The following is a 25,810-nucleotide window of genomic DNA, read 5'->3' on the forward strand; positions in this document are numbered from 1 at the left end:
AGGTAAGGGAAGCTAGGGTTTCACATTTTTAATATATATTGCTTGATTTCAGTGTTGTTTTAGTGCTCTTGGTAATTGTGTGATGTTTAAAATGATATGAACATGTATTGTGCATTATTCTGGGTGAATTTCTATGCTCGCCTGCGTGAACAGTGGAGGAGATATGATAATCTCGCCCAAGCGAGTGGGTCTCGCCTGAGCGAGAGTATCAAAAAACCCTCCCAAGTGTTGCGCTAACTGTCGCTCAGGTGACGAGCTCCAGTCTTGAGCGAGAAGCCATCTCGCTTAGGCGAGGAGGTCTCGCCTAAGCGAGAGAACGCGACAGCACCACTATTCCTTTTTCGAGCTCTCGCTTATGCGAAGGAAGCTCGCCTGAGCGAGGGAAACCTCTCGCTTGAGCGAGGGAAACCTCTCGCCTGAGCGAGACCTTCCTGCCTGAGCGAGAAGCTGGGCGAGAGGTGTGCTGGTGCTGTTTGTTTCTCTGTTCTTGGTTGTTTACCATATGTTTGGATTAGTAAATCTTGTTAAAGCATGAGATGAGGGAATATGCATGAGTAAAATGGTTTATGGTTTGTGAATGATGAGTTTGGCATGATCTTGGCATGTAATGAGTATGAAATGGTTGGTTATAAAAGTGACATGGAATTGGTATGAGTATGAATGTTATATTAATTAATGAAACATGTTTTTGGTATGGTTAAGACGTAATTCCACGATAGTTTTGTGGTGGTTCCTCATTGGTTAGGACGTAATTCCATGAATTTTTAGGTGAGATCTCATAGTGGTGCCTCAGTTGGTCAGGGCGTAATTCCATGACCCCTATTAGTGGAAGTTCATGATGGTAGTAGGAGGCCTGGAACACCTTAAGGGCTAATCTTGTGTGGAGGGATGAAACACTAGAACAATTAGCTCGGTAGAGCAGTAAAGGCCACCACAAGTGCAAACATCCGCTGAATCCGACTAATTATATGTATCTGGATGAATTGAGTCTTGGTGTATTATTTGCAAGTCATAACATGATTGGTTGACGTGTGTACCTTGGACTATGAAATTGTAAGTAACTGTATGATAAATCATGTTTTACTCTAGCTTACCCTTTGCTTGTTTGATTGTTATGTGTGTGGTTTTCTCTTTTGGGATGATCATCAATTTATTGATGTGAGCATATACGAGAACTCCTCGTGGTCAACGAGGAAATGGTGATTCCGCTGCCTAGACTATCTGGGTTGGAGTCCACTTGTTTATGTCTTCCTTTAGGGTTGTGGCCCTTGTACGCCTCATCTTAGAACTTAATTTTGAAATACTTTAGATCTCTTATTCTGTTTTGTAACTAGCATCGTGGTGTGCCCTAAATTCTTTCCTGGTTTCTTCTGGATATTTGTAAGGCATAAAGATATACTCCATGACTTGTTTCTCATATTATCTGTGTGACATTTCATTTAAATTAAGGTTATTATTTAAATGAAGTGTTACATTAATTATAGATCTATTAGAAAATTAATTATTTTTATTTCAAAATATTATTTTTTTTCTAATATATTATATAAAAACAAAATTAAAAAATATTTACATATACATATACATATATAAATTAATGTATTTTTTTCTAAAATATGTATTAAAAATTAACCTATACTAACGTAAAACGAAATTAAAAAAATGACGTAAAATTTGAAAATAAAAAACGAAACTAAAGTGTGAGCACGGAATATACGAACCTACCCACTCGTATCCCCACACTAGAGTAACAGGATATGAACCTCCCCGCTCAAATCATCATGTGTTCATCACCATCCATGAACCTATCCGCTCATGGCACAACATTTTTTGATCTAAGTTCGCATCAATGCATACAACAACACACACAAGTCAGATACCTACAACGTTACCGCCTGGCAGGACCTCCTCGCCGCAAGGTGCCAAGCCTCTTACAGACTCACTGTTGCAGGGTTTATCGCCTAGCGGAACCCACCTTGCCACCAAGTGCCACGCGGTGCAAGAACCTCCCTGCTACTCCTATCGCCTGACTGACGCACACACCTGAGCCGCCGGACGCTATATCAATAGTAAAACCCTACTAGTTTTTGCACCCAAAAAAGTTCGGCTTACAATCCAAAGCACTTCCAAAAGTCCAGAAAGACACTGAGGTTAAATTTTGGGAACTCGGCTTACAATCCAAAGCACTTCCAAAAGTCCAGAAAGACACTGAGGTTAAATTTTGGGAACTCTGCAACCCTCGTAGCAATAACTCCCTAAGCTTATGGAATGACGTTGGGTCCACGGCCTAATGTACTGGAGCATTTTGTGCGTTTAGCTCCTTTCCCCGATATTCAAGAAGTATATTGGACTATTGTCAAACACTGTGGCCCTAATTAATTTTAGCCGTTTCTATCAGCACCGTCAACAACTCCCAAATTTTTCTAAAATTCCTAAAATAACGTTTTAACTTTGTTTTAACTTTGGCCTGCTCACTAATATACACATCTAAAAATAGTAACGAATGTTAAAATGTAACTGAATTTCGACATATTATATATTTAAAATACTAGTGAAAATACAGGCACAATAAATGTGTTTTTACTTTTTAACTTTGGTAAAACTTTGAGTTAAAATTAATAAGAAATATATAAATAATTTTTAAATAGTTTTTAAATATAAACTTAAAAAACAAAATATGTATACAAAATAAGTTTTTAAAATAATTGTTAAAGATAACATAAATTTTAAGGATAACGGCTAAAGATAAACTATTTATAAAATAATTAATTTTTAAAATAATAAGAAAAGGTAAAACTAGAATAATGAAATGTGAATAAAAAAGTGGATATCTTATTTATATATTACTAGGGTATACATATAATTTTTAGTTATCCTCTTTTAAAATATAATTATTTATTAAATTTTTGAAAATTAACCGTTATTTTTATAAATTTTATTTTTTTATAAAATCGTCTATACATGTTCTTCTCTTTTATTCTATTTATCAATTGTTATTTTCTTATCTTTTCTAATATATTTCACTTTATTCATAATAAATATAATTTTATTTTATATATTAACTTAATAATATTACATTATCATCGTCTATTAATATAATATCACGTATATTTGAAGTAGAAAGACTTTATATTTGAAGTAAAGATATCAATCTTGCGTTAAGGGAGTTACACATCTCTTAAAAAACAAGGTAACACAAGATATTGTATTGTAAGTTCTACTTCAACATTTCTGATATCGTGTGCTAATTATTATAGGTTTAATTCCACTTAGACATTTATAATATAATATGTAAATCTTTTTCACATTGGTCATCAGCTACCGTTTCAGAGGCTCTCCACTAAACTCCTCACACACTGCATGATGGTCTTTTTTTATTGCTAGTGGGTAGTTCAATAAACCATGTTTGATGAAGGGATGAGAAAATATGAATCAGTGAGCATGTGAACGCTGGGAATAGATGCCAACCACCACCACTTTACTCTCCCAAACTCCTTATATAACAAATCCTTCCTGCTTCTGCCTTTCACACCTCACAACTAAGAATTAGCTGAAATAATGACTCGTGTTCTGGAACGATTTTATGCACTTCTCCTGCTTCTCATGCATGCTGCAGGACCCGTCCTCGGATTCAACAATACCTCTGAAATAAAGTGCAATGAGAGGGAGAGACAAGCACTCCTCAGCTTCAAACTTGACCTCGTAGATGTCAATGGCATGCTTTCTACATGGAGGGATGATGAAAAAAGTCGAGATTGTTGCAAATGGAAAAACATTCAATGTGACAATCAAACAGGTCTTGTAACCATCCTTCGTCTTCGTGGTTCTGAGACACAATATTTGAGAGGTGCACTCAATATCACTTCATTGTTTCCCTTGCAAAATATTCAATATTTAGATCTCAGCTACAATTTTTTTATGGGCAATGACATCGCAGAATTCATAGGCTCACTTACCAACTTAAGATATCTCAATCTCTCCAATTCTTTTTTTAGTGGCAGCATTCCTATCCAACTTGGAAGCCTTACACATTTAAGGTATCTCGATCTCAGTTACAATTATCTCGACCAGGAACTCCCTTATCAGCTTGGAAGCCTTAAATATTTAAGGTATCTCGATCTCAATTATAATTATCTTGAAGGGAAACTCCCTAGTCAACTTGCAAATATGTCACAGTTGAGATACCTTGGTCTCAGTTGTAATTACTTTTCTGGAGCACTCCCTTTCCAGGTTGGGAATTTTCCTTACTTGCAAACTCTTATACTTGCTGGTGATTTTGATGTCAAACCTAAGGATGCCAAATGGTTGTCTAATCTCTGTTCATTAACACATCTTGCCTTCGATGGTTTACATAACCTTCACTGCTTTCAGATACCCATATTCATTCTCTATTCTATTCACCTTCCAACTTTTCCAATTCTCTTACCATCCTTGATCTTTCTTCTAATATGCTCACATCCTCATCATTTCAGTTTTTGTCTAACTTCAGCCTTAACCTTCAAGAGCTTTATCTTTCTCATAATAACATTGTTTTCTCATCTCCTGTCTTCTCATGTTTTCCTTCTCTTGTGATCCTTGACCTTTCTTATAATAATATGACATCATTTATCTTTCAGGGTAGTTTCAACTTCAGTCAAAACTTCAAAATCTTAATTTGCGAAATTGTAGTCTCAGGGATGGTAGTTTTCTCATATCTGACATTTCAATTACGAATTCTTCATCTTCTCTTGCCTCGCTTGATCTCTCCTCAAATCTGTTAATATCATCATCCATATTTTACTGGCTCTTCAACTCCACTACCAATCTTCGTACTCTTGACCTTTATGAAAACGTGTTGGAAGGTCCCATTCCAGATGGATTTGGGAAAGTAATGAAATCTCTTGAGTTTCTTGACCTCTATGGTAACAAACTGCAAGGCGAGATTCCATCTTCCTTTGGGAACATGTGCACATTGCAGAGATTAGACCTCTCATATAACGAGTTGAGTGGGGAAATTTCAAGCTTATTTCAAAATTCTTCATGGTGCAACAGACACGTGTTTCAGAGTTTGGATTTATCTAATAACCAGATTACAGGCATGCTACCTACAATCATTGGATTGCTATCTGAGTTGGAGTACTTGTTCTTGGATGGAAATCGTTTGGAGGGTGACGTCACTGAATCCCATCTTTCCAATTTTTCCAAGTTAAGACACTTATATTTGTCAGATAACTCTCTATCTCTAAAAATAGACCTAATTGGGTTCCTCCTTTCCAATTATATGTTCTGAAACTAAAATCTTGCATGTTAGGCCCCACTTTTCCTAGTTGGCTCCAGACTCAACGCTCCTTAGCTTTTCTTGATATTTCTGATAATGGGCTGAATGGTTCAGTACCAAAATTGTTTTGGAACAACTTGGAAAATGTGCAATGTTTGAATATGTCTCAGAATAATCTCACCGGTGCAATTCCTAATACATCGATGAAGCTTCTCAATAGACCATTTATAATTCTGAATTCGAATCAGTTTGAAGGAAAAATTCCATCGTTTTTACTACAAGCTTCAGAGTTGAGGCTTTCTGACAATAAATTTTCAGATCTATTTTCATTCATATGTGACCAAAGCAGCTCTGCAATGACTATTTTAGATTTATCAAACAATCAATTGAAGGGAAAACTCCCAGAGTGTTGGAAACATGTAAATCGGTTACTGTTTCTTGATTTAAGCAATAACAAATTGTCAGGGAAGATTCCTGTGTCCATGGGCAGCCTCGTTAAATTGGAAGTCTTGGTCTTACGGAACAATAACCTAACAGGTGAATTAGCTTCCACTTTGAAGAACTGCAACAATTTAACTACATTGGATGTGGGTGAAAATATGTTGTTTGGTCCCATTCCATCATGGATCGGAGAAAGTATGAAGCAGTTAATAGTTTTGAACATGCGAAAGAATGACTTTTCTGGAAATCTTCCCAGTGAACTCTGTTATTTGAAGCATATTCAATTCTTGGATCTTTCAAAGAATATGTTATCAAAAGGACTCCCAACATGCTTAAACAATTTGACTGCAATGTTTGAAAAGAGCATCCACACAAGTGGGTTTATAAATTATATAAAATTGCTGAACATGAATGGTGTATTTTATGGAAGTTTTCCTACGGGCGAGTATACCCTTAACATAAGCCTGATGTGGAAAGGGGTTGAACAGGGATTCAAGAACCCAGAGTTAAAGCTTAAGAGCATTGATCTTTCAAGTAATAAGTTGACGGGTGAAATACCAAAAGAGATCATATCTACTTGGGTTAGTCCCTTGACTTATCAAGAAATCATATCAGTGGGAGAATTCCTTTCTCTCTTTCTGAAATTGATTTTCTTGGCAAGTTAGATCTGTCACACAACTCTCTGTCTGGAAGGATACCATCAGGAAGACACTTTGGAACTTTTGATGTCTCTAGTTTTGAAGGGAATGTTGGTCTTTGTGGTGAACAACTTAACAGAACTTGTCCTGAAGATGGAAATCAGAGAACAATAAAGACTGAAGAACATGGAAATGATGATGAAGATAATGTTTTGTATGAGGCATTGTACATGAGCATGGGGATTGGATATTTCACTGGATTTTGGGTCTTATTCGGGCCAATGCTACTTTGGCGTTCTTGGAGAAATACTTATCTCAGATTCCTAAACAGGTTGACATATGGTATATATGTGTTGTTGGTGCTCTGATTGCAAGAAGAAGGTACGTTTGTCATATATATCAATACCTGCTTCAAAAAAAAATGGAATACATATTTTTCCTATTTTTAAATAGAAAGCTCTAATTAAATTAAATGCATTCCGATTGTTAGGAGTAGTTTGTTTCATTTGATCCTAACTTAACTAATTCAGTAATCACTCTTTACTATAACACTTATTGCTTTAACTATAGTGTGTAACTTAGAGAGAGGAAAAAAGAAAAAATAGTTTACATGATTGAACTGTGTTTAATTTTGTTTACTAATAATGATGAAATAGTTATATGTATCAAACGTAACATATTTTATTAGATGTTTTTTTTTTTAGGTTAAAAGAAGAATATCGAATTTTTTTTAAATATGATTTTTTCGAACAGTTAAATTTTATTTGAATGCTAAAAATATTATTAAAATATTAATTTATTATCATATTAAATGATTTAATAAAAATACTATTTTTTTAGAAAAATGTTTCATTTTAATTCACACAAATTAAATTCCCATATTTTATTTATGATGTAATAAACGACATCAATGGTTATACAAAAATTGCAGGTTATTGCAGTTGTGCTACACGCGCATCCGATTGATCTCGGGTGAAGGAAATCATAATTGGTATCTATAAAAGTGCAAGATATGTATTCAGTGTTATAGTTTGAATGTTTTTAGTAAGTAATTTATGTCAAAATGTTGTTTCTAGACTCTGTGTGAAACCCCTTAAAATCTAAAATTTACCTTCTCACTCTCAAAAACCATCAGAAAACACCACTCTCATTCTTTCTCTCTGCTTCCAAGTCCTTTCCTCTGTTTTCACCAAATTACCCAGTTCCCTCACCAGTTCCTTTAATCTTGTGATCAGATTCTGGAGGATCAAACTCAGCTGGACCCTCTGGTGCTTCAACCCTCAGCTCCCACCCTCCTCGGTAGGTTCCAATTCTCCGTTTTGGTTCAATTTCCACTAGAGTTCATCTGCTCATCCCTGAATTCGAAATTAATTATAAGTTTCCATCTTTTCTATGTCTTACTACTGAATCTCTAGGTTAAATTGAGATCTCTGCCACCTTGGTGCCTTTTTCAAACTCCACCAAACTCAATCTTAGCAAAAGAGGTAAGGGAAGCTAACCTTCGTTCAATTTTCGAGTAATTAGACTTCTTGTGTGTTTGGATGAGATGATCCTTAGTTTAATTCTCCTTATGAACTGTTATTGGTGTGCAATTTGATTGTGGTGTGGATTTCGTAACCTTGCATGTAAAGAACAGTGCAGAAAACCTGATAATTTCGCCTAGGCGAGTGGCTCTCGCCTAAGCGAGAATATCAGGAGGTTGCCTCTGGGTGTTGCGCGAGATCTCGCTTAGGCGAGCTGGGGTCGCCTGAGCGAGACATCTTCTCGTCTAGGCGAACCAGCCTGGCCTGAGCGAGAACTCGCTCTGGCATTCGAGTTGCCCACTGTAACGGGTCTCGCCCAGGCGAGGGTAGTTCGCCTAAGCGAGACTACTTCCTAGCCTAGGCGAGATTCGCTAGCTTAGGCGAGTTCCACTGCAGGGTTATAATTCCTCTCTGTTTTGAATGAATGATGGTTGCATTAATACAAAAGAAATGATGTTTGCTTTAGTATGTTGGATGATGATGAGATGTAGTATATATATATATATATATAATGGTATGAGGAAAGTTGATAAAATGAGAATTTTGAAGAGATGAGATGAACTAGGATTTCATGGGAATTCCTAGGGAAAAGTACATAGTGTGTGTAAACATTTAAGGACTCAATTTTGGTTAGCATCCTGACGCTCCAATAATCCATTGAGACTCATGTAGAGTGTGATGGGTTATGTCGTGAGGAGTAGCAGGAGGTCCTAGTCTATGGACCCGATCAGTCATAGACGCGAAGAGGACTTACCTTGGGAGTGGTTGGGTGATAACCCCTTGAGCCTAAACTCTGCAGAGTTTAGGAACCTTCACAGGTGCAAGCTACCAAGAGCTCCAATTTGTTTACACAATCCGGATATTGAGTTAGAGTCGGGTACTTGTGCGTCTTGAAATAGTGGTCTGTTTTCAATCTATGATGTGTGTAAAATTGTTTGTATTATATTTATGAAAATTCACCTCTTACTATATACGCTGTTAGCTTACCCTTCTTACCTGTCATGTTTGCCCTTGAACCTCTTCTTTTGCTATGATCACTTGCGACTTGGTGTGAGCAGAGAAGAATTTAGGTGAAGGAACTCCTCCTTTGGACCGGACCTGATCTGTGGCTCCTGATGTTCCCTTACTTTTAATCTGTGTTGTTAGAGAAAGCATTTTGGAATGTATAACGTTTATTCTCCTTAAGTTTGTTTTAGAAAATAGTACAATAGTTAGAACAGGTTCTTTTGGGATGACTGTATTATACTCCTGAATGGCTTTTCTAACTATCTGCTTACTTTATCATAATATGATATTTTGTTTAGTAGTTTGACAGACTATTAAATGGGATGTTACACTCTGATTTCACTGAGTTGTTTTGCATAATACATTTCTAACGTCGTTACTTTTCAATTTTGGTTAAAATATCTTTTTGGTCTCAATTTTCGTCAAGTTTTTTTAAATAAGTCCTAATTTTGATTTTATATTTAAATAGGTCCCAATTTTCGTCAATTTTGTTCAATTGGGTCTTTTTTACTAACACCGTTTAAATCATTAACGGCCATGAACAGTGACTGTCACGTGTCACTTCATGGTTTTTTGAATTTTTTTTATTTCTTATTTTTTTAAAAAATTTTAAAAACCTTTTTAATATTTTTTTTAAATATATAAGTGTCAACCCAGGAGCGTGCCACGTGTCACTTCGTGGTTTTTTTGAATTTTTATTTATTTTATTTTTTTGAATTTTTTTTAAATGTCCACGTGTCAACCCAGTAGTGTGTCATGTGTCAAAGTCAATATTCTATTTTCAATATTCTATTTTCAATTTGGTCCCTATATTTGTTATTTTTGTTCAATTAGGTCCCAATTTTTGTTAACATTAATCAATTTGGTCCCTATCGAAGATGTGACCAAATTTAATTTTTATATCAAAGTTATAATGATGTGAATTTTAATATATTATATAAAAATATTTAATAAGAAATGTGAATTTTAATATAAAAATTAAATTTAGTTTTAATTTGGAGAGGGACCAAATTGGTTAATGTTAACAAAAATTGGGACCTAATTGAACAAAAATAACAAATATAGGGACCAAATTGAATTTAGAACATTGACTTTGACATGTGGCACGCTACTGAGTTGACACGTGGACATCTAAAAAAAATTAAAAAAAAACTAAAAAAAAACAAAAAAAAACACGAAGTGACACGTGGCACACTCCTAGGTTGACACGTGTACATTTTAAAAAAAATTAAAAAAAATAAAAATAAAAATAAAAAAAATTCAAAAAAATCACGAAGTAACACGTGGCCGTCACTGTTCATGGCAGTTAATGATTTAAATGGTGTTAACAAAAAAGGACCCAATTAAACAAAATTGACGAAAATTGGGACCTATTTGAACACAAAACCAAAATTAGGACTTATTTGAAAAAACTTGATGAAAATTGGTACCAAAAAGGTATTTTAACCTTTAATTTTATATTTTATTTTCAACACAACTTTTCTAATAACTCTAAACCTAATATGATTGAACATACCCGTTTATTTATTTATTTCTAGTTAAGGGTCTTGTGTCGCAGCGGATGATAATGAATAAATACAGTTAATATTAATCGTAGTATGTCAATTCATAAATTTAATAAATTTATTTAAATATTATTCTCTTTATTTGATGTGTGTAATATATAACTTGAATCAAAACAATAGAACCATATACAATTCAACATCCATTTTTTTATTCTGTCAAATTATCTCCTGAAAGTTTAGTTAATTAGCAACTTGCACGTTTGAAGAAGAGTTTTGGCCCGGAATTAACATACGAATCAGTGAATTTCACAATTATATTGCTATTAAAAAATGGTTGTACATTCTATTTTTGTTTTTTATTTTTTTGAAGAATGACAAGAATATGTAAGAATCAATTCCAAGAGGCGTGTCCGTAGTCGTATGCGTGTGACATGATGTGTACATGGTCATGATTGCTGCAAACGGCAAGACATTGAATGCACTCAATATCAGTTCATTGTTTCCTTTGCAAAATATTCAACATTTGGATCTCAGCAACAATGGTTTCGTACGGAGTCACATCCCACAACTCATTGCCTCACTTACCAACTTAAGATATCTCAATCTCTCCTATTCTCATTTTGGTGGGAGCATTCCTACCCAACTTGGAAGCCTTAGACATTTATTGTCTCTGGATTTAAGTCACAATTATCTTCTCCGTGGAGATATCCCTTATCAACTTGGAAGCCTTTCAAATTTAACGTCTCTCGATCTCAGTTATAGTAATCTTGATGGTAAACTCCCTTGTCAATTTGCAAATCTGTCACAGTTGAGGTACCTTGATCTTAGCGGAAATTCCTTTTCTGGAGCACTCCCATTCCAGGTTGGGAATCTTCCTTTCTTGCACACTCTTAGACTTGGTGGAGATTTTGATGTCAAACCTAAGGATGCAAGGTGGTTGTCTAATCTCAGTTCCCTAACACATCTTGCCTTCAATGGTTTACATAACCCTGATTGGTTGCAAATGATTCATAGTCCAAAGCTAAGAGAGTTGAGGTTAGTTGATTGTGCTCTTTCAGATACCCATATCCAATCTCTATTTTATTCACCTTCCAACTTTTCCAATTCTCTTACCATCCTTGATCTTTCTTCTAATGTACTCACATTCTCAACATTTCAACTGCTCTCAAACTTTAGCCTTAATCTTCAAGAGCTTTGTCTTTATGATAATAACATTGTTTTGTCATCTCCTGTCTACTCAAACTTTCCTTCTCTTGTCACCCTTGACCTTTCTTATAATAATATGACCTCATTGGTCTTTCAAGGTAGTTTCAACTTCAGCTCAAAACTTCAAAATCTTTATTTGCGAAATTGTAGTCTAAGGGATGATAACTTTCTCATCTCAGCTATCTCAATTACGAATTCTTCATCTTCTCAATAGACCGTCCATATTTCTGAATTCAAATAATTTTGAAGGCGAAATTCCGCAATTTTTACTACAAGCTTCAGACCTAACGCTTTCTCACAATAAATTTTCAGATTTGTTTTCACTCGTATGTGACTAACGCACATATGCAATGGCCACTTTGGATTTATCAAACAATCAATTGAGGGGACAACTCCCAGACTGTTGGAAATCTGTAAATCTGTTATTGTTTCTTGATTTAAGCAACAATAAATTGTCAGGGAAGATTCCTGTGTCCACGGGCAGCCTCGTTAAATTGGAAGTCTTGGTTTTACGAGACAATAACCTAATGGGTGAATTAGCTTCCACTTTGAAGAATTGCAGCAATTTAATTATGTTGGATGTGGCTGAAAATATGTTTTCTGGCCCAATACCATCATGGATAGGAGAAAGTATGCAACAATTAATAATCTTGAATATGCGAGGGAATCACTTCTCTGGATATCTTCCTATTCAACTCTGTTATTTGAAGCACATTCAATATGATGTTTAAGTATTAATCCGATATGAATAATTTCTTCTCCTTTAATATTAATAAGAATAATTTAAATATCTTAATGACGACATATAATTTGTTCATAAAATATACTTAATAGCAAATAAATAGATACAATTAGATAAAGACTTATAAGATTATAGATTTTTTAATCAATTTGGGTTTATTTGTTTTTCAAGTATCGGGGTTACTTTTTTAAAAAATTACCAAAAGAATTAAGCCGTTCCAACGAACGACTTCATTATTAATAAGTTATTTCCATCATCGACCATTTCTTATAAAGTCGCCGTAAATAGTACGACTTCAATGTTAATGTTGAAGTCATATTATTCAAGAACAACTTTCATCATGATTAATATAATTAATCACTTATGCTTATACTAAAAGTAGTGTATTGGTTGGACGACTTTCTTAAAAACAAAATTACACTGAAGTTGTGTAAGGATTAGAAGACTTCTACTATAAGCATTTTCGTATTTTATTGTTTTAGTTTTACGGAATTCGTGAAGTTATTACATGACTTCAATTTTTCCAAAACTCTTTTTATGCTTTTCGATTTTTATATAATCACCTTTTTCTTATTTTTAAATATTTGTTTAAATAATTTATTAATCAAATTAATAGTAAATAAATAGGATACAATTGGATGGAGACTAATAAGAAGATACCATCAACCCTGAAATCTAACACTACATAGTCCCAGTCTCATGATCTGAACTTAAAGGCTGAACATAAAGTTTGTTTACGATTTTTCACTACATATATCACAACTCATTTATTTTAAGGTTAAATCATTTCGTCCGTTTTGATTTTTATAGTGAAATTTTAAATAGGTTCATTTCTTTCATGTATCTCAATTTCACTCTTATTTTGAAAAATGTGATACTATCGGATTATTTATGTTAGTACTGTATTAACAACAAAGGTAACACATGTCACTTTGATATTTTTTTTTACCTTTTTAGTTTTGATTTTATTTTTTAATTCTTTTTGATTTTATGAAAAAAAAATGACACATGTCAAGCTCACATCGAATAAATATTATTCTCTTTATTTGATGTGTGTAATATATAACTTGAATCAAAAAAATAGAACGATATACAATTCAACATCCATTTTTTCTGTCAAATTATCTCCTGAAAGTTTATTAATTAGCAACTTGCACGTTTGAAGAAGAGTTTAATTGGCCCGGAATTAACATACGAATCATTTAATTTCACAATTATATTGCTATTAAAAAATGGTTGTACATTCTATTTTTGTTTTTTATTTTTTTGAAGAATGACAAGAATATGTAAGAATCAATTCCAAGAGGCGTGTCCGTAGTCGTATGCGTGTGACATGATGTGTACATGGTCATGATTGCTGCAAACGGCAAGACATTGAATGCAACAGTGAATTTGTTCAATTCATGTACACATGTTTCATATTCTCGGTAAATATTCAACGTTACAATCATAATAACTATTTTTCTTCATCTCTTGTTTTCATCCCCAATAATTTTCTCAATACTTTTCATTCATGTTTCAACTCAAGTCAACTATCACGTACTGAAACTGTTTCAAAGCCTCCTTCACGTTTCCTGGCATTATTTTATTAATAATAATAGTATGAAACATTTGACGTTAGTTATGAAAAATGTTAGTCTATTTGTCATAAGTTATTGGTGTGAAAACTCCTTTTCTGTTTGATCGCACGGAGCCCAACAAAAATTCTACACATGAATCATGATGATGGTATTTTGAGTGCATGTAATTAAAAGTAGTGGGTGCATCAAAAAGCATATTTGGTGGAAAAATGACACCACCCCAAGAACTATACTCTACCAGAACGCTTATATATATTCAATCGTTTTGGTTTTGCCATTCACACTTCACGATTAAGAGTAGACTGATCAAATTCAAGATCCTTATTTCACTCTTACGTATTTCATATCACCAAATGACTACTTGTTTTCCTAGACTCTGTTATGCACTTCTCCTGCTCTTGCTGCATGCTGCAGAATCCATTCTCGGATTGAACAATAGCACAGAAATAAAGTGCATTGAGAGGGAGAGACAGGCACTCCTCAACTTCAAACATGGCCTCATAGATGACTATGGCGTGCTGTCTACATGGAGCGATGAAGACAACAGTCGAGATTGTTGCAAATGGAAAGGCATTCAATGCGACCATCAAACAGGTCATGTAAGCTTCCTTCGTCTCCGTGGTTCGGATACACAATATTTGAGAGGTGCACTCAATATCACTTTATTGTTTGCCTTGCAAAATATTCAACATTTGGATCTCAGCTACAATCTTTTTGAATGGAAGGAGATCCCACAACTCATGGGCTCATTAACCAACTTAAGATATCTCAATCTCTCCTATTCTCATTTTGGTGAGAGCATTCCTACCCAACTTGGAAGCCTTACACATTTATTGTCTCTGGATTTAAGTCACAATTATCTTCTCCGTGGAGATATCCCTTATCAACTTGGAAGCCTTTCAAATTTAACGTCTCTCGATCTCAGTTATAGTAATCTTGATGGTAAACTCCCTTGTCAATTTGCAAATCTGTCACAGTTGAGGTACCTTGATCTTAGAGGAAATTCCTTTTCTGGAGCACTCCCATTCCAGGTTGGGAATCTTCCTTTCTTGCACACTCTTAGACTTGGTGGAGATTTTGATGTCAAACCTAAGGATGCAAGGTGGTTGTCTAATCTCAGTTCCCTAACACATCTTGCCCTCAATGGTTTACATAACCCTGACGCGTTGCAATTGATGATTCATAGTCCAATGCTGAGAGAGTTGAGGCTAGTTGACTGTTCTCTTTCAGATCCCCATATTCATTCTCTGTTTTATTCACCTTCCAACTTTTCCAATTCTCTTACCATCCTTGACCTTTCTGATAATATGCTCACATCCTCAACATTTCAATTACTGTCTAACTTTAGCCTTAATCTTCAAGAGCTTTATCTTTCTCAAAATAACATTGTTTTCTCATCTCCTGTCTTCTCAACCTTTCCTTCTCTTGTGACCCTTGACCTTTCCTATAATAATATGACATCATCAGTCTTTCAAGGTAGTTTCAACTTCAGTTCAAAACTTCAAAATCTTTATTTGTCAAGTTGTGGTCTAAGTGATGATAACTTTCTCATCTCAGCTATTTCAATTACGAATTCTTCATCTTCTCTTGCCTCGCTTGATCTCTCCTCAAATCTGTTGAAATCATCATCCATATTTTACTGGCTCTTCAACTCCACTACCAATCTTCGTACACTTCAACTTTATGATAACATGTTGGAAGGTCCCATTCCTGATGGATTTGGGAAAGCAATGAACTCTCTTGAAGTTCTTTACCTCTCTCGTAACAAACTGCAAGGTGTGATTCCATCTTTCTTTGGGAACATCTGCACATTGCGGAATTTAGACCTCTCAAGTAACAAATTGAGTGGGAATATTTCTATCTTTTTTCAGAATTCATCATGGTGCAACAGACAAGTGTTTCAGAATTTGGATTTATCCCATAACAACATTACAGGCGCGATACCTAAAAGCATTGGATTGCTATCTGAGTTGGAGTACTTGTCATTGGATGGAAATTGCTTGGAGGGTGACGTCACTGAATCCCATCTTTCCAGTTTTTCCAAATTAAGGTACTTATTTTTGTCAAATAACTCATTGTCTGTAAAATTTGTCCCTACTTGGGTTCCACCTTTCCAGTTACAAAATTTGGGACTAAGATCTTGCAAGTTGGGTCCTAGTTTTCCTAGTTGGCTCCATACTCAAAGTTCGTTAAGTGACCTCGATATTTCCGACAATGGGCTTAATTACGTACCGGATTGGGTTTGGGACAACTTGCAAAATATGAGAACATTGAATATGTCTCACAACAATCTCAGTGGTCCGATTCCTAATATATCATTGAAGCTTCACTATGCACCATCGGTAATTCTAAATTCAAATCAGTTTGAAGGCAAAATTCCATCGTTTTTACTACAAGCTTCAAAATTGAGGCTTTCTAACAATAAATTCTCAGATCTGTTTTCATTCATATGTAACCAAGGCAACTCCGAAATGTGGATTTTAGATTTGTCAAACAATCAACTGAAGGGACAGCTCCCTGACTGTTGGACATCTGTAGATCGGTTACGGTATCTTGATTTAAGCAACAATAAATTGTCAGGGAGGATTCCTTTGTCTATGGGCAGCCTTGTTGAATTGAAAGTCTTGGTTTTACGAAACAATAACCTGACAGGTGAATTAGCTTCGACCTTGAAGAATTGCAGCAATTTAATTATGTTGGATGTGGCTAAAAATATGTTGTCCGGCCCCATACCATCATGGATCGGAGAAAGTATGCAACAGTTGATAATCTTGAACATGCGAGAGAATCACTTTTCTGGAAATCTTCCCATTGAACTCTGTTATTTGAAGTATATTCAATTATTGGATCTTTCGAATAATATGTTATCAAAAGGAATTCCATCATGCTTAAAGGAATTGACTGCCATGTCTAAAAAGGGCATCGACACACCTGTCACTCTAAATCGTATGTATTTCATATATATCCCTTATAGTAAAATTTATGACAATATTTATGGGGAAGAGTATCCCTTTACCATAAGCTTGATATGGAAAGGTGTGGAACAGAGGTTCAAGAATCCAGAGTTAATTAAGGGCATTGATCTTTCAAGTAATAAGTTAACGGGTGAAATACCAAAAGAGATTGGATATTTGGCTGGGTTAGTTTATTTGAACTTATCAAGAAATAATCTGAGTGGAAAAATTCCTTCAGAGATAGGAAATTTAAGTTCACTGGAATCCCTTGACTTATCAAGAAATCAAATCAGTGGAGGAATTCCTCTTCCTCTATCCGAAATTGACTATCTAGGCAAATTAGACTTGTCACACAATTTTCTTTCTGGAAGGATCCCATCAGGAAGACATTTTGAAACCTTCGATGCATCTAGTTTTGAAGGAAATATGTACCTTTGTGGTGAGCAACTTAACAAAAGTTGTTATGGAGACGGAGATCAAACAACAGGAAAACTTTCGGAAGCCGAAGCAATAAATGATGAAGATAGTGTTTTCTATGAGGCATTGTACATGAGCATGGGGATTGGATACTTCACTGGATTTTGGGGCTTATTAGGACCAATACTACTTTGGAGTTCTTGGAAAAATGCTTATCTGGACTTCTTAAACAGATTGACAATCGGTATGTATGAACAATGTGGCAAGTGTAGGTGACCTGATCGCAGGAAAAAGGTATGTTAGTCAGATATATCAATATTTGCTTCACAAATAAATAAATCAGAATACATATTTTGAACAAAAAACTGTAATTAAATATAATCTAATTATTAGGAGAAGTATTTTATTTGTTCATCCTAGTTTAACAATTTTAGTAATCACCCTTACTATAAATAATACTTATTGCTTTAACGGAAGTGTATTACAGAGGGAAAAAAAGAAAAAATACATTTCATGACTGAATATTATGTTTCATAATTCAATGATGAAATATTTATTTTGTATCTGATCATGTAACATATTTTATCAGATGATATTTTTACTTTAAAAGAAGAATGTTAAATTTTCGTAACTATGATTTTTTAAAATGCTTAAGTTTTATTTGTTTGGTATAAAATATTGTTAAATATTTAATTTATTATCATATTAAATGATTTAGTTAAAATAATATATTCTAATTTGACACAGTCAAATATAATTCCGTCGTTATTTATGTTGTAATAAACCAATTGACGGTTATACAAAATTTGTAGGCTATTGCAGTTGTACTAGGCACTTCTGATTGATCTCGGAAGAAGGAAAGCACCGTTGATAGCCATGTGTGTGAAGTTTATACCATCACTTGACTGATGAATATGTACATCTCCTTTTTGTTTGCAATTGTGATAAAAAGTTACAAATATTCTGAAAAGAATTATAAATAAATTTAGGATTAAATATATTTTTGGTTATTAAGTTTTAATGAAATTTGAAATTAATCTTTTTTTTTAAGTTTTGACTAATTTAGTCTTTTATATTTAGAAATGTATGAATTTAGTCATTTTAACCAAACTTTGTTAAGTTTATCTAAGGTTTATCATGATAGATAGTATTTGAATTATTTACACTTATTGATCTTCGCTTCAATGTTAACTCAAATATTGTCATAAAACATGTTTGAAACCTAGTATTTGAATTGTTTACACTGATTGACACATCTTTACTTCAATGTTAACTTAAATATTATCATAAAACGTGTTTGAAACATTAGATAAACTTAACAAAATTTGGTTAAAAGGACTAGATTCATACATTTATAAATATAAATGATTAAATTGGTCAAAACTAGAAAGAACTAATTTTAAATTTCACTTAAAATTTAGATATTAAAAATATATTTAACCCATAAATTTCAAGTATTATATTATACATTTTGTTATCAGATGTTATTCCTACAAAATATTAAATAATATAAATGATGACGTAATATGTTATTTCCTAATGTAACTCTCACACTCCGACTCTCACGGTTGAATTATTTATACTTATATATAACCACAAGATTTTTATTTTTGATGTCTATATTTTTTTTTTCAGTTTTATTCTTAAATTTTTTTTTTCAGATTAGAATAATTATTTTATTAACTTTATTTTTTAAGTAATTTTTCTTTTAAATTTAGTGGATTTTTCCAATTTAATTAACGTCATTTTAAACTCAATAATTTCTTAATTACAAGTCTACAAAATAAATAAAAATGATTTATAATAAAACAAAAGAAAACATTTGTATTTAATTTTATAAAAAATTATATTTATATGTAAAGAGAATTCATCTTGTGTAAATAAATTTTATTTCCATTTTACCTTTTCATAATATAATTACTAACTAAATTTTAAAAAAATATAATTGTTAACTAAATTTTATAAATAATTACTATTTTGAAATATATTGTATAAAAGTACGCGTAATCCATGTATTTTCACTGTGATAAATTAGGATTCTTCATTTTTTATGTATACATTTGCTTTTTCAATTTTATCATTTAAATAAAAGTTTTCTTAAATTAAAATACTTATTTTTTAATGTCACCCTTTAAGAATTTTTTTAATTAAACCGTTTTTTTCATTTTGAAATTTATTTTTGTACTTAATTATTCTTTAATTATAAAACCACCTTCAAAATAAATAAAAAATGTTTATAACAAAATAATAAAAATTATTTATATTTTTTATAATTATAATAACAATATTGTATTTAAAATACTTTTATTATTTTAAATATATTTTTTAGATTTTTTCTTCATATATAACAATAACACTCACCTATACATACAAAAAGGCATATCTTTTAAAATACAAAAGTTCAATAATAACTAAACACATTATTCATATCTACAAATTTATTATTATAATTTTAGCTAAAGATTAAAAATCAAACAAATAAATACTTACATGATAATTATGGTGAACATGAATGTAATATAAATATTTTATGAAAAAATATTATTTTTGTACAAAAGGATAAATTGTAACATTTACAAGTATATTTAAATAAAATAAAAATCTACATCTTATTATTAAAAATAAAAATAAAGTTCACCGTATCTTAAAATCTTTAATATTTTCATTCTTTAAAACTTTGACTTGACCAATGAAAACTGAAATTCACAATTGTATAATTAAGTTGTTCAGTTAGTTATATGCACGTTGTTTTCATCACATAATATTCTTACTCATCATTCTCTTATTGATGCACTAAAAATTAATTATATTTTGTATTATAATTAATTAGACAAGACATATCAGTTATATTATTATGTAGAATGAACTATAGTTTCGAATAAAATAAAAGTTCTTTTTTTTCATATATATATATATATATATATATATATATATATATATATATATATATATATATATATAAATAAATAAATAAAAGAGGTGTATTGAAAATTTCATATCAATTAAATAATTAAGATCAATTATATATATATATATATATATATATATATATATATATATATATATATAAACCTCATCTTACACATAATTTTGTGAGGTTGAGTTAAATTTAAAATTTATTTTTTATCATGATATGTTGCAACAAAATTTTGTTGTTTTATAGACTTTACTTTTTTAATGATATGAGTGACACAATCCTTGTACATTATTGATGAAGTTTTGTTTCTCATCTCCCTTCCCATTTTTATCTCCATATTTTTTCTTTCACTACCATAACATCATCCCAATCAAATCCATTTGAAGAAACTATCCATCGACACCATTTATACTTTCTCCCTTATTTTCATTACAACATCCACATAACCCCTTAGAATTGTGATTGTTCTTCTCTTTACAAGGTCACAAATGTACCCCTTTATGAGTGTTGCATAATATGTCTCCCATCTAATATTATTATCAAAATATCTAATATCAAAATTAATGTGAGGAGTATCAAGAGTATTGTCCAATTACATAACAAAAGAAAATTCATGTTCGTAAAATTTCACATCTTTATCATGGATTCCAAATCATACAATTCTCATCCCTTTTGCCCATAAGGTTACCCACAAATTTACACTTTCGACTTTTATTGGTAAATTTATCTCCCGACGTTGATGATGCACACATAAGCAACCAAACAATTTCATGTTATTAAACCTAGGCAGTTCATTAAATAATTTTTCATAAGGTGTTAAATAATTAAGCACGTTAGACAATATGCATTTAATTAAATGACATGTTGCTAATACACATTCAACCCAAAATTGCATTGGTAAATTATCCTGAAATTTGATTGTCTATGCCACATTCATGATATGTAGATGTTTTCTTTCCACTTTCCCATTTTGTTATGGAGTACCCATACAAGATGTCCCAAACATAATTCCATTCTTTAAAGAAAAATCACACACAATTAAATTTGATGTTGTTGTCACTTTGTACTTTCTTTATTTTTATATCAAAGTGAATGAAGGCGATAAAGTTCATAAACATAGGCATAACAAATAAACCAAAATTGTACGTGAATAATCATTAACAATGGAAGTACCTACAATGAGTTGAGGTTATTAAATACATTAAAATTTAATTATATATATGAACATTTGGTATATAATAGTGTTGTATAGATTAATAAATATATTGTCCAATAACTCATATAATTCTTAAGAGTAATAATAATATTTTTTCCTCTTGTTAGGTCTTGTAAGAAGTCAATATTAGCATTATTTATGGTACTACAAATGAACGCCCCAGAAGAGCTACTATGCTTCTACCAAAACGTTTAACAGAAACTTTATAAATTTCAAGGATATTTGTCTAAATAGATATCATATTGAGACAAACAATGAAAGAGATATGAAATATCTTTATATCATTAGACTTGGGTTGAAAAAAAAAAGTGTATTGGAAAAATTATCAATCTTCTCTTATGGCTTGTACTAAACATATATCAGTACAATTAAAACTCAAGTCATTGTAAACCAGAAGTTTATGAATCAAAATGAATTCTATGTTTGGCATGATCAATTAGGTCATCCTAGATCTATTATGATGTGAAAAATTATTGAAAAACTCATGTGAACACCCATTTAAGAGTCAAAAACTTCTTCAATCCAATGATTTCTCATGCATTGCACATTTAAAAAAGGAAAGTTGATAATAAGACAATTACCAGAAAAATTAGAAATAAGTCAATCTCCTTTTTATAACAAATACATGGTGATATTTGTGGTCCAATACACCCATCATCTGGATCATTTAGATATTTCATGGTTTTAATTGATGCATCAACTAGGTGATTACATATTTGTTTATTATAAACTCGCAATAAGTCATTTGAAAAGTTATTAGCACAATTAATCAAGTTATGAACTCACTTCCCAGATTATCTAATTAAAAAAATTTGTCTTCATAATGCTACTCAATTTACATCTCATGCTTTACATGAGTACTATATATCAATTGGAATTGAAGTTGAACATTCACTAGCACATGTTCATACTCAAAATGGACTTGAAGAACCAATAATAAATCGTCTAAAACTGGTTGCAAGACCATTACTTATGAGAGATATTATTCTATTAGCTACTTGGGGATATGCAATTTTGCATGCTATAATATTTATTCGCATCAAGCCAACAAGTCATCACAACTATTCTATTATGCAGTTGGTTTTAGGCCAGTAGCCTAATACTTTTCATTTAACAATTTTAAGGTGTGGCGTATATGTTCTAACTTCGCCACCAAAAGGGACTATGATGAGTCCTTATAGAAAATTGAGAATATATGTTGGATATAATATTTCTCCATCAATAATAAAATATCTTGAACTTTCAACCTAAGACTGATTTACAATTCAATTTGCCGACTGTCATTTTGATGAATAAGTTTTTCGAACATTAGGGAGGAGAAAGAAAATAATTGAAAAAAGATATTGGTTGCATGAATTATCATTATCTCGTCTTGAAGCATGGTAGACCTGTTGGTTGCAAAGACACGCTTGAAGTGTTGCAAACTTATTGGTTTTAAAGATAAAAACTCTCGAATGAGAAAATGAGCTAAAATGCAAGATGATCTAATAAAAAATATGGAAATCCTAAAATATTTGTTTGACAAAATTAATGATTCGGTTTTAGAAGAACCTCAAGTAGCTGAAGACAATAGTTTATGTATTTCTCAATCAAAAGAAGAATATATTAAAAGTGACATAACAAAACATATTCTTCTAAATTTTTTTTTCTCTCATGATCTTCAAAGAAGTGGTGATATAGAGATCCAAAAGATTTGTTCATGTGACAATCTAATAGATTTATTTACAAAGTTTTAACCAAGGAGAACTTTTGAGCAATTAGTTCATAAGATTAGATTCTGTCATCTTAATAATATAAATTTACATGGGGTGAGAAATAGAAGATGTAATAAATAATTATATATCAGAGAATAAAGAATTATGTACTCTTTTTTCTTCGGTAGCTTTTTATCTCAAAGAATTTCTTCTACTAAAGTTTTAACTAGACACATTATTTAAATTGTATCATTTGGGTTACCTTTTGTACCCGAGACTTAATAAGCTATGAATATTTGTTGTTCCAAGAATAGAGCTTCTTTTTCAAGTTGCAGCGGAGGTGAAACAAAGAAGAAGAAGATGGAACTTCTGATTTTGAAATCAAACTTACAAAAGTATTATTATTATAGATGTTCAAAATTAAATCTATATAAACTTTTATATTCCACATGAAACTTCTGGAATTCTATCTGTTATATATTTTTGGTAAGTCTATTTCAGAAGTTTTATTTCAGATTTGCGTAATAAATAGACTTTCAAAAGTTTAATTTCAAAATATATGAACAGACTTCCATAAGTTTCAGAATTACCAAAGTTAGATTTTAAAAGTTAATTCACTTCGTTTTTCCTAACTCTGTAATAATCAAACACAAAATAAGAACTTTAAGGAAAAAGTTACAAAATATTTAGGTAAATGTAGATGGCTTTTTCTGTGTGTGTGAATAATCACTAAAAAAGTTCATAACTGATCCAGAAATACAAAATTTTAACTGATTATATACACGAATTTAGAAATTATTTTAGATGTTAAAGATTATTAATTTTAAATTATATTTTTTATTTTCATTAAATAAGTTTCTATTTTTTTTTCAAAATTAAAGACCAAAATTAACTTCTTTAAATTTTTATTTTAATTTAAATTTTTATTATTTCAGTGACTAGTTTAAATTGAGAGACTATTAATCCGTTCTCTGAAAACAATTTTTCTAGTAAAATGGTAACAATTTGATTAATAGCTGAGTTTAACACTTTTGGATGATCTACAAACTTGATAAAATAGAATAAAATCATTATCAATGGTATTCTTACATAAATCATATTTATTATAATTTATAATAATAAGACACGCTGTAGTTTCTATTTTAAAACAAAATACTGATATATTTATATTTAGATATTAAATATTACTTAAATAATTTGAAATTGAATTTGATATATTATTTGAATTAATCATTAAAATTTTAAATAATGGTAACTAAAAATATATTTAGAACCAACATTTTAACTGAAAACTAATTTCAAAATAAATTTATTTGATAGTTAAATCTTGGCAAATCAATGTTAGTGACCGACTTAATGTCGATTCATAATAAAAATTATTTTATTTATCTATTTAAAAATTAATTATAATTTAATTATCAATATTTTATAATTTATAAATTAATATATAAATTAGTCACTGAAATAATTAATTATTTTTAATCATTAAAATTAATTATTGTTTAAGAATTATGTATATTTATCATTAGTACTTTCAAATAATAACAAAATATATATTGATTTATCATAAACAGTTGTTGTCTTATACTTTTTCTAATTTTCTTGTGGGTTACATCAAAATTTTAAAAGTAAACAAGCGAACAGAATTTTGATATTTTAGTCTTTGCAGAAATTACATGCAAAGACAAATGTTGGTGATAATTTAAAGTGAATATATCGTTTACACCTATAACGAGTTCTATCAGAATTTATAGGACCAGTTTTCTAAATATACAAATGAAAAATATTGCTGAAAAGTTGTTATGATTAATATATTTTTATTATAATAATAATCATATCAAAACTTTTAATCGTATTTATTATGTTTTATCATCATAAAAAATGTGGAGATATAATATTTGCACTACTTTCTCTTCGCTAAATCTATTTATCTAGAAGAATTAATATGTTTTAGTTTTTAAAATATATATTAATTGTATTCGATTTTCGCCTAAAAATATGTTTTCTAACCCTTTTAGTGGGTTAGAAAATGTCTTATCACGTTAAATTTGGAAATTGAAACAATTACATAGACTTTGAAAAGTCATTGCAAAAATTTCGTATATAAAGACAAGTTAAACTTTCACATTCGAGTGAAATCTCATTGTCATAGAGTGGAGGTGCGGATAAGAAAATGAAAGTGATAACAGACCCTATAAAACTTACAAAATGCTGTATTGATACATTCCCTCTAAACTTTGCAAGAGTTTTTGGTAAGATAAATATTTTAAGGTTAAATTATTCTTTTAATCTTAGTATTTGTTAAATGTCAAATTGTTCTTCTAATTTTTCATTGTCTCAATTTGGTTTTTGTTTTTTTAAAAATGATTCAATTTGGTTCTTAACGTTAATTTTGACCTAACAGTGTTAAAATCAGTGGTACGTGTCAATTTCTGATTTTTAAAAAAAAAATTTAAAAATTTTTAAAATTTTGTTTGAATTTTTTTATTTTTTACCAGTGTCAATGTAAGGAGGGACAATATTACTTCATTCTTACAAAAATTAGGATTAAATTGAAACTAAAAACAAATGTAGGGATTAAATTGAATCATTTTGACACGTGACACAATCATGAAGTGACACGTGTAAAAAAAAAAATAAAAAATAAATTTAAAAACAAAATCAAAAGATTCAAAAAAAATTCAAAAAATTCAAAAAAAAATTAGAAATTGACACATA

At 31.2% G+C, this 25,810-nt stretch overlaps 2 protein-coding genes across 2 annotated transcripts; both read left to right on the forward strand.

Annotated features, from left to right (window-relative positions):
* Positions 1-3,542: 3,542 nt before the first annotated feature.
* On the forward strand, positions 3,543-7,309 carry LOC114180803 (receptor-like protein EIX2). Its single transcript, XM_028067091.1, has 5 exons — positions 3,543-4,301; positions 4,666-5,144; positions 5,210-6,276; positions 6,357-6,599; positions 7,265-7,309. The coding sequence occupies exons 1-5, from the start codon at positions 3,556-3,558 to the stop codon at positions 7,307-7,309; spliced, it is 2,580 nt and encodes an 859-aa protein (XP_027922892.1). The 5' UTR covers positions 3,543-3,555.
* Positions 7,310-10,808: 3,499 nt separating this feature from the next.
* Positions 10,809-17,541, forward strand: LOC114180804 (receptor-like protein EIX2). The gene is made up of 3 exons (XM_028067092.1): positions 10,809-11,401; positions 12,015-12,202; positions 14,309-17,541. Exons 1-3 carry the CDS (start codon positions 10,809-10,811, stop codon positions 17,539-17,541), a joined length of 4,014 nt encoding a protein of 1,337 aa, XP_027922893.1.
* The last annotated feature ends 8,269 nt before the right edge of the window (positions 17,542-25,810 follow it).

This window comes from Vigna unguiculata, chromosome 4, assembly GCF_004118075.2.
Source record: "Vigna unguiculata cultivar IT97K-499-35 chromosome 4, ASM411807v1, whole genome shotgun sequence".
NCBI classification, from domain to species: domain Eukaryota; kingdom Viridiplantae; phylum Streptophyta; class Magnoliopsida; order Fabales; family Fabaceae; genus Vigna; species Vigna unguiculata.